The sequence below is a fragment of the Sapajus apella genome, unplaced genomic scaffold (genome assembly GCF_009761245.1).
Source record: "Sapajus apella isolate SASKATOON/1434 unplaced genomic scaffold, GSC_monkey_1.0 scaffold2, whole genome shotgun sequence".
Taxonomy (NCBI): Eukaryota; Metazoa; Chordata; class Mammalia; order Primates; family Cebidae; genus Sapajus; species Sapajus apella.
In genome coordinates, this window is record NW_022436942.1 from 59,559,580 (window position 1) to 59,573,150 (window position 13,571).

The following is a 13,571-nucleotide window of genomic DNA, read 5'->3' on the forward strand; positions in this document are numbered from 1 at the left end:
CCCATCAGAAATGATAGCGATGAGAAGAAAGTAGAAAAATATTTTTTTAACTCCTGGGGGAAAAGAAAAAGTAACTAGCAACCCAGAATCATACTCTCAACAAAAATATCCGTTGGGGATAAAAGGGAAACTCAAGACATTCTCAGGTGAAGGAACACTAAAACAATGGCTAAAAGAAACTTTCTAAACAGAAAGGAAATGGTAGAAAGAAGCAACTCTAAACTTTCCAGAAAGAAGAGGGAACACAGTAAGCAAAAACATGGAGTAAATATAATGGGCTTTCTTTATCCTCTTGAGTTTTCTAAATTATGATTGACAGTTAAAGTAAACATTATATACTGTCTGATGTAATTCTGACTGTATGTGAAGGAAATATTTAAGATAACTATATTATAAATAAGGAAGGGTAAAAGGACATAAAGAGAGGTAAGGTTTCTATAGTTTACTTAAACTGGTAAAATGACAAAACCAATACACTAATAAGTTATATATGTATAATGTCATACCTAAAAGAATCACTAAAAATACTATACAAAGAGATTAATTCAAAATAATATAGATAAATCAAAATGGAATTCTAAAAATTGTTCAAGCAACTCACAGGAAGGCAGAAAACAAAAGACAGAAATATCAAACAGAAAACCAAAAAAATGATGCTTGAACCTTAACATAACAGACCAATAATTATATTAAATGTGAATGGTCTAAATTCACTAATGAAAAGACAAACATTGACAGTATGGATTTTTTTTAAAAGACTCAACTACGTGCTATGTACAAAAAACTCGCTTAAAATATAGCAACACAGGCAGGGCCAAAGTGAAAGGATGGAAAAAGATATGTCATGCAACCATTAATCAATGGAAAGTAAAAATAACTATATTAATATCAGATAAATAGACTTCACAGCAAAAAAATTTCTCAGAGACAGATAGGGACATTATAAAAAAACAAAAAGGTTAATCCTTCAATAAGACCCAATGCATGAAGCAAAGCAAAAATTGATAGAATTAAAAGGGAAATAGACAAATACACAATTATACTTGGAGAATTCACCACCCCCTCTCAACAATTGATAAAACAACTAAACAGAAAATCAGCAACCATCAACAAATGCAATTTAATTGATAATTATAGAATACCCTACCCAATAAAAAAAAGAATACACATTCTTTTCAAGTGCCCATGGAACATATACCAAAATACCATATCCTGGGTTATAAAACAGACCTCAACAAGTTTAAAAGAGCTGAAATCATACCGAGTGTGTTCTCTGATCACAATGGAATCAAACTGGAAAAATCAATAACAGAAAGATAACAAAAAAAATCTCCGAATACTTGCAAACTAAGAACATACTTCTAAATAATCCATGAGTCAAAAGAGTATCTCAAAGGAAAATTAAAAATACATTCAGCTCAATGTAAACAAACATATGAGATATCAAAAGTTGTGGAACACAGCTAACCTATTGCCAAGAAGGAAATTTTCAGCAATAAATGCGCACATTAGAAAATAGGAGAAGATTCAAATCAACAACCTAAGATCCCACCCCAAGAACAGCAAATTAAAACCCAAAATAAGAAAGGGAAAATAAATAATAAAGATAAAAGTAAAAAAATCAATGAGCAAAACAGAAAAACAATACAGAAAAATCAGTGAAAAAAAGAAGCTGGTTCTTTGAAAACATCAATGAAATTGACAAACCAGTAGCAAGACTAAAAAAAATAAGACATAAATTACCAATATTAGGAATGAAACAGGGAATATCATGACAGGTCCTGTAGATATCAAAATGATAGTACACAAATACTGTGAACAACTATATATGTGTAAATTTGCAAACTTAGATAAAATAGAACAATTTCTCAAAAACAGTGTCACAATTCATCCAATATGAAATGGATAATTTGAATAGCGCTATAACTATTAAGGAAATTAAATTCACAATTTTAAAACTAAAACAAAAGTAAAAAACCCAGGCCCAGATGCTTTTCCTAGAGAATTCTACCAAATAATTAAGAAATAATTGACAGCAGTTTTAGACAATCTCTCCCAGAAAATAGAAAACAGAATCCTTCCCAATTTATTTTATGAAGCTACTATAACCCTGCTATCAAAACCAAAGGCAGTATACACACACACACACACACACACACACACACACACTCACTCACCATTACAGATCAATATCCCTCATAAATATAGATGTAAAAATCTTTAATAAAATATCAGCACATAGAATTCAGCAATATATAAAAATAACTACACACCATGACCAAAAGAGGTTTATTCCCGGTATGCAAGGCTGGTTCTGCATTAAAAAACCAACAACGTAATCCACCATGTAAGTAGGCTAAAGAAGAAAATCACATGATCATATAAATTAATTACAGAAAAAGTATTTGACAAAATTCAACACCGATTTATGGTGAAAATTCTCAGAAAAAAAAAAAATAGGAATAGAGAATAGGAATAGAATTTCCTGTTCACATTTGGGAACTGGGTAAGGATTTCCGCTCTCACTACTTCTATGAAAGTTTAAGCCAGTGCAATAAGGAAATAAAAGACATACATACAGATCAGAAGGAAAGAAATAAAACTGCCCCTATTCGAAGATGACATGACTGTTCATGTAGAATATCTCAAAGAATATACCAAAACATAAAACCAAGAAACAAACACCTCTGAGAACTAATACGTGATCTCAGCAAGGTTGCAAGATACAAGATAAATATAAAAACATCAATTTCATTTCTATATATTAGCAATGAACACGTAGACACCAACATGAAAAATATGATTTGCATTCACTAAAAAATAAAATAAAAGATTTGGATATAAATCTTGCTAAGCATATAAAGGACTGGAATACTGAAAATTACACAACGGTGTTAAAAAAGAAAGTCATAGAAAAGCTAAATAAATGAAGAGACAAACCATGTTCATGTTTTAGAAACTTCAACATAGTAAAGATGTATTTCTTCTCAAATGGATAAACAGCTTTCAGGCAATCAAAATTTAAGCAAGATTTTTTTGTAGATGCAGACAAGATTATCCTAGATTTCATATGGAAAGGCAAAAGAACTAGAATAGCTAAAACAATTTTGAAAAATAAGAATACAGTGAGAAAATCAATCCACCTGATCTTGAAACTTATTTTAAAGCTACAGTAATCAAAATTATCAAATTGTAAATCTGTGTGGTATTAGCAGTATTACAGACACATAAATAAGTGGAAGAGAACAGAGAATTCAGAAATAGACCCACACAAATATGCCCAACTGATTTTTTACAAAGGTGTAAAGGCAAGTCAATGGAAGAAAGGCAGCCTTTTTAACAAATGGTGCTGGTTGAACATGCACAGAGGAAAAAAGAATGTCAACCTAAGTTGCACATTTTATATAAAAATTAACTCCAAAGGGATTTTAGACTTAAATATAAAATATGAAACTCTAAAACTCTATAAAAAAAACAGAAGAAAATCTTCAAGATCTGGGGCTAGGTAAAGTTCTTAGACTCTATACCAAAAACACAATCTGCAAAAAGACAAATTGATAAACTAGACTTTATCCAAACTAAAAAAAAATTGCACTTTGACAGACCTTGATATGAGGATTAAAAGACAAACTACAGTGTAAGAAAATATTTGAAAACCACATCTGACCAAAAGCTAGTATAAAGAATACATAAAAAACGCTCAAAACTCAACAGAAAAAAAGTGAACAACTGAATTAGAATGTGAACAAAAGACATTATGGGATAATGTATGAAAGAAGGTACATAGATGAAAAATAAGTATCTGAAAAACATTCTTAACATCATTAGCCATTAGGGAAATACGAATTAAAACTACAATGAGATATCACTATATGCCTATCAGAATGGCTAATATAAAAAAATGACACCAGGGCCAGGTGAGGTGGCTCATGCCTGTAATCCCAACACTTTGGGAGGCCAAGGTGGGCAGATCATTTGAGGTCAGGAGTTCAAGACCAGCCTGGCCAACACAGTGAAATCCCGTCTGTACTAAAAATACAAAAACTAGCCAGACATGGTGGTGTGTGCCTGTAATCCCAGCTACTTTGGAGGCTGAGGCAGGAGAATCACTTGAACCTGGAAGTCAGAGTTGCAGTGAGCGGAGGTTGCACCATGGCATTCCAGTTTGGGTGACCACTAAATGCTGAAAAGATTGAGGTTTACACTGGGCCATTCGTCTTTTACACTGGGCTAGTGATATAAAAATGGCACACTCTGGAATTATAGTTTGGCAGTTTCTTTCAAAAGTAGACATTTAGCAATCACCTGACAACTGCACTCCTGGGTAGTTATCCCAGAGAAATGAAGGCTTATGCTTATACAAAAATCTATACATAAATGTTTGTAACACATTTATTTCTAATACTCAAAAACTGGAAACAATTTAGATGTCCTTCATCAGGTGAGTAGGTAAATAAACAGTGATACATCTCTACCAGAGAATACTATCTGATAATTAAAAAGAACAGATTAATGACAACGGATTATTTCACATTATACCAAGTGAAAAAGGTTACATTCTATGTAAGTCCATTTATGTAGCAATCTTGACCTGGCAAAATTATCGAAGTGGAAAACAGATTAGTGGCTGCCAGGGATTAAGGAGGGAGTGAGATCAGAAGGGAAGTGGGTGTGGCTACAAATGGGCAACAGCAAGGATTCTTATGGTGATGGAAATGTCTTGTGTCTTGGTTATATCAATGTTAATATATGGGTTTGATATTGTACTATCAAGATGTTACCAGTGCAAGATGTTATCATTGAGGGAAACCGAGTAAAGAGTACATGGGATCTCTCTGTATTATATCTCACAATTGCATGTAAATCCACAATTATCTCAAAACAGAAAGTTTAATTTAAAAAAAATTTTTAAAGTGTAGTCATCTCTGCCACCTGATATGTCCAGGTGTCTATATACATTGACAGAAGTCTGGAAGAATGGTCACCTCAACATTAAAAAAAGATTTAGTAATTATGACTTAAACCCCCAGGGGTCAGCTCTCACCTGCAACAAAGCTCCCACAAGTGATGCCAGTGCAGCCATTCCAATACACAGGGCTCCATACAGCACACCTAAATGGACAACATAAAAGCCAGTGTAAAATCCAGACCCTGAAGATTAGAATTCTCAATAGAATAATCCACCACACCTTTGATTCAAAGTAAATAATATGACTGTGGTGAAGAATGGCCACATACATCAGAGCCAGTGAACAATGGGAAGGGCTGTTTTCCTCTGGGATCAGCAGTGTGCCAAGAGGACAAACAAAGCCCTTACATTGTGTCCCAGGATTAGTTACAGCAGTAGGTTATATAAGTAAAGGATTCCTGGAATTAACTATAGGGATTTTAAAACTAAGAACTATATCATGTTGTTAATCTAATCCTCCATAAACATTTGGATAGAGACGAAGGCTCAGGTCTCTGTTTTCAGCTTGCCAAAAGTAGAATACAATTCAGCTCTGCTCTGTACAAGGTGAGAGAGGGAGTAATAAACAGAAATTAGACTCTTCTGACTTTAAGCATTCATTTTCCTTGGGAAGTCGCAGTGGATATCATTGGGTGTTGGAGGACTTTTAGCCGCCTCATAATCTCCATCAGTATCCTCAAGCCCTTCCTACTAAACTAGCAAAGAAAGACAACTTCTGGATAAGCAGCACATCTGCCCTTCTGCTAAGTTGTTTTCCCTAAGCTTCTTTCTTTCTTTCTTTCTTTTTATAGAGACTGGGTGTCACTATGTTGTCCAGGATAGTCTCGAACTCCTGGGCTCAAGCAATCCTCCCACTTCAGCCTCCCAAAGTGCTAGGATTACAGGCATGAGCCACCATGCCCATCCCAAACTTCTTTATACAAGTTCTCAAGCCACCACTGGTGGTCAGATTGTGGAATATTTTTTTCTATTGACTTTCAATATTTTCCAAATGTTCTCCAGGTACATGTATTACTTTTAAAATTATAGGAAATATCATGCAAAAATCCTTTTGTTTTAATAGTTCACTTCGAAAAGGTCACCGGAAATTAGTTGACATAATTTCCCAAATGCAAAACTCAATACACAGAAAAAAATGAATGGGAAATTTGCCCATCATAAAATTTTTGTATTCCTTATATCATGCTATTTCTCTTATTTTAGCACTCATACCTTTGTTAAATATATTGAGTAAATAATGCATCTGAATGAAAAATCTTAATCTTTTCAAAGAGTTCTCAATGCTATGATTGTTATGCTTCTAAATTTTTTTTTTTTTTTTTTTGAGACGGAGTTTCACTCATGTTACCCAGGCTGGAGTGCAATGGCGTGATCTCGGCTCACCGAAACCTCCGCCTCCTGGATTCAGGCAATTCTCCTGCCTCAGCCTCCTGAATAGCTGGGATTACAGGCACACACCACCATGCCCAGCTAACTTTTTGTATTTTTAGTAGAGACGAGGTTTCACCATGTTGACCAGGATGGCCTCGATCTCTTGACCTCGTGATCCACCCGCCTCGGCCTCCCAAAGTGCTGGGATTACAGGTGTGAGCCACCGCGCCCGGCCTATGCTTCTAAATTTTAACGTAAATAATATTTTCAATATATTTGGCTTGATTCTTCTCCATTTAATGGGTGATGAATAGCCACCATTATAGTTTTGGGAACTCTAAGCTATTGGAAACACACACGAATCATCTGCCACATTCTTCTCTATGTCCTTATTGCACATACCTCAAGATTATGATTTCATAGTACCCTTTAAAATGAATGAAAATCTGATCTATATTAGCAGAGTTCACTTGTCATTCATCATCAACATCATTCCATGAGCCTAGTGCCTCCTGTTTTACATGCATTATCTCAAAATCCAATTCTGCAAAGTATTTGTGTGGCCATTTTCCATATAGAAAGAGAGGCTTGTATGGGTATCTGGATTTTCTCAAGGCTAACAGCTAGTAAATTAACAAAGCAAGATTGGGTTTGTCTGGCTTCAAAAGCGTCTATTCATTCTACTAAACCACACAGCTTCAATAATCCAGTAATGAACCAATCTAAAAACATTTTAGGAAGCATTGTATCATTCTGAAATTATGCTCAGGACTAAAATTGGATACATAATAAAATGATGCATTGCTATTTAAATTTAGGGAACACTGACATATATAAATTAAGTACTCATTCCAGGCTACAGTCATGGCAACTTTATATAGAATTATGGCTCCTAAAAGGGTATAATTTACTATTTCTTTGACAGTCTATTAATGCTATTGTGTCGAAGTTAAAGATTCTTTCTCAAAAAGGAACTTGTTAGTCATTCATTTCAAGGTGTCAAAATGAAGAATGAAGTACATTGGCAAGATTTTGTTGAGTTGGATATTACATTTGAGACATCTGGGAACTGAAGACGCTTAAACCACTCTATTCAAGCTGGTATTTAACCCCTAATAAGGCTCTGCAATTGAACAGAACAGAAGTTGAGAATTTCTTGCACAATTTTATAGATCATCTCCAGGACAGTGTACATAAGCAGACAGAACAGACAATTAAGATGATTCAAGAATCGCAACACTCTGTTTTTTTATTTTCAATTTATCTAATCTATTAATCTAATTTAATGTAATTCTCTATAAACATTTGAGAAGTGTTTATGGGAAGACAATGTAACTCAAACTGACAGTGCCCTCTTAGGTAACGTAGAAAAAGTGTGGCTCTTGGTTCCAAACTAGGGATATTTCTTGGAACTATGAACTATAGTTGAAAAGGAAAATAGTTGAATTTTCTTGTGTGCATGGCTAAGAATTTTAACACAAATTTAGGAGAAGACAAAGTCACAGGAAAAAAAGGACAGCCAAATCGATCCTCTGGAAATTGTCCTTTGTGGTTCACTGACAATCAATTGTTTGAAGTGTCTCCCAAATCTTGATTACAAATATAATAACTTTAAACATTGATACAAACATTTAAAAAATGGCTGCATTAAGTCATAGGCATACATATGTGGATATACATTCATGCTCAGAGGTTCTTCCTCTGTAGCTTCAGTGGAAACAAATTTTTTGTGTCTCAAAAAAAAATCATCTCTCTGAGCTAAAATGGAATTGTGAAAACAGAAACATACTCATTCCTTGGGAAATCCAAGACAAAGACTTTTCTGAGAGCGATCTGAAGTAAGGTTTGATTAGATCTTCCACAGTTACTGCTGCTAAGGCATTAATACTGGAGGACACTGTGCTGTAAGGGAAAATAAAACTTCTAGTTTATAATATTTTACCTTTAGTAGTACTTTAAGTGAAAATGAGAAAAGGGGAAACAAATTGTCACTTCTAAAATATAACCTGATTTCTACTATGCTATTTTTAATAAACAAAGAACTGTCTTTCTAGAAACTGTTATCATCCAAGAATGATTCAGGCAATGTCTATAGGCTTGACAGTAAAAGAGAAAGGATGCATTAATGTTGCTTCCACTTGCAATTAATCCTCAGTGTCTGGGAAAAGAATCTACATAGATTACTCCATATTACTGTACATAACAACTTTAAAACCTGTTTCTCTTTGTGTATAGAAAGGACTGTCGTAAGTCCTCCCTACCATATGCTGTAAATATCAACGATGTTAATTTCCTGAATCCTCAGTAACACACAATGTACATGTTGATATTAATAATTCTCCGGAACAAACACAAGAAAAAAGGGCAATGATAGATCACAAAACGTAAGATTCTTTGGATGGTATATATTATTCAACACGTAAATGGAAGATTTCAGTCTAATTTTCCAGTTGACCATGCTTTAGCCCCATGTGTGTTTTCAATCAAGACTGTGGCACCCATTTGTGATCATCAGTGAAAGCTACCATCAACAAATCATCATTATTGTGACCATAGGGTATCACATCATAGGATGTATGATGGTGTGTTAGAGAGCAAGGACCTAGTTAAAAGTGGAGCTGATGACAACAGGATGCTTGTCCACAGAGGTAAGTCAGACCACATAGAGGACACACGCAGCAGATTGCCTACTTTGGGCCATCTGTGTGCCCAGAATTCAACATTATTCCCCAAAGTATCTAAAAACAAAAGAAAGATCCCAACAGGGAAATCATGTGTTATTAGAGTCATAGTTCATACCTTAACGTCCCACTGTAAGCACAGGCCACAAAAAGTCCAGGAAGTCCAGGATAATCTTGTAGAATGTCCAGTACCAAATAAGGCATGAGCTGAAAAATTCCAAAATTTATTTCTAAGTACTTTTCGCTACTGAATAAAATTAATGAATGCCTAGTTTATCGTTTATGTTGTGTTCTTTAGGAACTGAAAGGAACTATTTCACACAACAGAAATTTTCAAATTCCTAAAATCAAACCCTTTAACTACTAATATGTAGAGAAACAAATAGCACAGTAGTTAAGAGGCTTTGGTAACTGAATTTTTCAGTTACCCAAAAAAAAGATACAGCTTTTGTAACTGATTTTCTGAGCCTCAGTTTCCTCATCTATAAAATAGCGATAATAATTACTAACCTCATAGAGTTGCTGTAAAAATTAATTTAGATAATTTCTGTAAAACTCACAGTATAGTATATGGAATATAATAAATGCTCAACACAAAATAGTTTTTGTTCTTGGGAATACTAAGTTGTTTTTAAGGAAATATTTGACACACCTCTGTGCTTAGGTAAGCAGCATCCACTTAACTTTACTTGATGACGCAAGGCCATTTTGTGAACTTCAGTCACTGCCCAGGACAGAAGATGTAATTTTAGATGCATCAAGTATGAGACATAGTGATGGGTGGAGAATGACGTCAGGAAAGCCCTTAAACGTGCTTCTTTTTAAAAACTTCCTGATACTAACTTGCTTTTTGATAGCTTACATTTTAAAAAATAAATATCAAATAAGGACAATCCGATGTGTGACTTCAGGACCGTGTTGCATGGCAGTTTTTCTATAAAATCAGTTTCCGAATCAAAAGAGTCCTAAGTGGACAATTTTCTAGAAGAGTGTCCTCTCATTTGCATTGAAGCCTTATTACTTCTCCCACAGTACAAAATGGATGATGTGTCCTATTTTATCAGCTTCCACAGCCTGTACAATTTTATTTAACAATAGTGTGCTCATGGGATATGAAGAACTTCCTCCACTGTTGAAAGGGAATGTTTCAACAGTAGGATTGTTTCAGTTCTTTTAGGAATGCCTTCTCCACTTTTCCAATGCTAACAATTGTTTATTCTTGGAAAAACGGCATAGCTTTATCCCTATGTGAGATTAAGACCCAGTTTTCCCAAGATATCGTAAAGATTGAACTTTAAGCAATGTCCCACAAGTAGCAAAAGTAGGTTCCATCTATAGGTCCAAAATCCTCTACCATATCTTCAACATTCTCAAAAATCTGTGGTGTAATTATTTCATGTCAGAGTGGCTCCCTCAAATATGGGTAGAACCAATGAAGTAGGATTGATAGGCAGGAAAATAGTAAAACTGTATCTAGGAACTAGCCTGCTTCCTCTGGGCAAATGCCAGCAGAGCATAGAGAAACATATCCTTGCTCTCTTGAGGATGTGGGAAGGGGTCTCATTGTTTTTTGTTTTGAGACAGTCTCCCTCTCTCACCCAGGTTGGAGTCCAGTGGCTCAATCTCAGCTCACTGTAACCTCCACCTCCTAGGTTCAAGCGATTCTCCTCCCTCGATCACCTGAGTAGCTGGGACTACAGGTGTGCACCACCACGCCCAGCTAATTTTTGTATTTTTAGTAGAGACGGGTTTTACCATGTTGGCCAGGCTGGTCTCGAACTCCTAACCTCAAGTGATTCACCTGCCTCAGCCTCCCAAAGTGCTGAGATTATAGGCATGAGCCACCATGACTGGCCGAGAATAAGGTTTTGACAAAATCTTCCACTGTCTTATTGGCATGGTATCCCCAGTGAAACGTTGATTGAATTAACTTGTTAACTAACACAGTCCTGGAAACATCAGCTGGGGAGAAACCTTCACGGACTCTCTAAGTGTGTGCAGGCAAGATACCCTGAATGTATTCTACAAGCTGTCTCAAAGGTAGGAAGTCAGAGGGATTTTTTTTTTTTTTTTTGTCTAGGGTAAAGGCAAAGTACATTAAAAACTTTTTTTCAAGTCCTTATTGTCTTCATGATACAAACTACAGACAATAAAGATTGACAACAGTCACAAAATATTTTTTATTAGAGGGAATGTAACAGAAGAGTGCCTCCATCTTCATAGTAAACGTGATCCTTAGATTCTCTGAGAGAAGAGGGAGGGTGTGTTTATCAAAAGGAAGGCATAGGTTAAGGCAGGGTTGAGAAACACAGCCCAAGGGTGTTTTTATTTTCTAACCCCACAAAGTTGTATTTTTTTTTGTGGGGTTAGAAAATAAAGGGGAGCATAAGATGACATTTGCATCAACAGAAAGTCAGCCTATTTTCATTCTAATGAATCCCCTAGGCATGCAAGTCGTAGAAAATAATTTTGGCAAGAACTCAGACTTTAAGGTTGGGCAATCCTGAGTTTGAATTCTAGTTCCCCTTTTTGAAAGACAATAAATGGCACAGAGGTTCAAAGTTAGGGCTCTGGTGGCAGCTTGCTTTATTTTAAATCCTGGCTCCAAGTTACTAGCTAGTTATTCACTTAACTTCTCTAGGCCTGAGTTCTCTCATCTTTGAAAGGGAGGTAATCATACAAACTACGTCAGAGCATGACTGTGAAGATTATAAGTTGAAATTTATATAAAGCATGTATGGTAGTGCCTGACCCATGGTCGGTGTTTGATAACCACTTGTTATTCTTACTTGTTAGCAGTGTGACTTTGGGCAAGTTACATAACCTCTCTGAGAAGCATTTCCTCATCTGTAAAATCAGGATTGCAGGGTTGTGAGAATTAAATGAAGCATGTTATGCTTTTAGCACAGAATCTCATCACATGGTTGGTATTCAATAAATGTTCATTTATTAGATCCATTTCTCCATCATTTAAAAAATTGGAAGATAAAATGTTTATAAATCTAACAAACACCCACAACATGTTCTACAGTACCATGGTTTGTGTAGTTTAACAAAAAAAAAAAAAAACAAAACAAAACAAAAAAAAACTATTTACATTTCTACTCCCAGCTTTGAGCTATTTCTATTTAACACTCTACTTGATTTTTTTCTTGGTATTTCCATATTTTAATTTTAGATGCAGTACTCTTCATTCTTGCTATATCTACTAAAATAAGTTCTGGCCAAAGCTTTATGGAAATTTAAGATGATTATGGCATGTCCACTTTCTGTTTCTCTACAAGAACATAGATGCTCTTTCCTCCCAACTAACAAGCTTTTGGAATATTATTAATACACCTGTAAGAAAGACATGGTACTGAACCTGGTCTGGTGCAGACACTTTGTTGGCTGTCCAAGGATCACAGTCACGGTACCTGGAATATAGGGCGAGCCCACATAATACTGAGCATATGAGGATTGCCCAGAGTCCCACAAGATTGATGTAGAGAGACCTAAAGAAGTGAAAACAAACCAGCAAAAGACAACTGTAATTCCTATCCCAAAGATTCAGAAACCTGTTACATGAACAAAAAAAATTCTCATGATTAGATTCAATAAATGCACATTTCCTTTTGGTTATCGAAAATGCTACTTATTTTATTCTAGCCTAATATTCTGCGTATGATACCAATCAATCGACAGTGTATTTGGAAATATTTGAATGGGTGTGATTTCCCCATGAAAGAGTGTATTCTCATGGTCGAAGCTCCAGGGGCATTGTTAGCTTTATAAAGGTACCAGTTATACTACTTCAGGTCTTCTTGTCATGAAATAGGGATTTTAATAGTCAACCAAACATTAACTATTACTCATTTTCCTTTTAAAAGTAATGCAATTGTAAACTGCTAAGCATTTTTAACATTTACACAGTAACTCATGAAACTTGTTTAAATGTTGTTTATAAGACCATACATTAAGTAGGAATGCAAACTTGTATTCCTTGGACAAGTATCTTCTCAAACAATGTTTAGCATTATAATATACTGTGTGTGCTCCAGTAGAGAACAAAGATTTTACACATAGCATTGGAGCCAGTCCTGAGCATAAATCCTGGCTTTACCGTATGTAACCCTGGGCATGTAATTCAACCTCTCTGATCTTCAGTTTCATCATTGAAGCCTAGGATAGCAATGTCTGTGTCACAAAGTTATAAAATTAAATGAAATAGTATATATCATATAGCATGGTACTTACACGTAATAAAGCCTTATTAAATACTAGTTATTGATATTAGTGTTGTTATTGATTCCTATATCTTCATAATCAGCTGAATAGTAAACATTTCTCTTGCTAAGTTGGCTACATATTTTTTCCACTGGTGCTATAGCGGACAGTGATGAGCTGTTCTAGGTGGACAAGAGGTAGCATCCCCGAAGTCATACCTCTTTCTCCCCAACCACCCATGCAGTCTGCATCCAATAACAAACGGATTCAGAGGTTTAAAGGCCCAGTCCCCTCACCCTAACATGAGACTAGTCTGAAGAGTCACCCTGGCTCTAGATCTCCCT

General features: G+C 35.3%; 1 protein-coding gene across 1 annotated transcript in view; it reads right to left on the minus strand.

The window, feature by feature from the left end:
* SLC5A8 (solute carrier family 5 member 8) overlaps positions 1–13,571 on the minus strand; it is a 53,702-nt gene that overhangs the window by 18,615 nt on the left and 21,516 nt on the right. The window contains exons 7-10 of the mRNA XM_032299035.1: positions 12,386–12,515; positions 9,140–9,228; positions 8,130–8,242; positions 5,045–5,112 (exon numbers count right to left, since the gene is read on the minus strand). Coding sequence (XP_032154926.1) covers positions 5,045–5,112; positions 8,130–8,242; positions 9,140–9,228; positions 12,386–12,515 — 400 coding nt within the window. The remainder of the gene's footprint in view (positions 1–5,044; positions 5,113–8,129; positions 8,243–9,139; positions 9,229–12,385; positions 12,516–13,571) is intronic.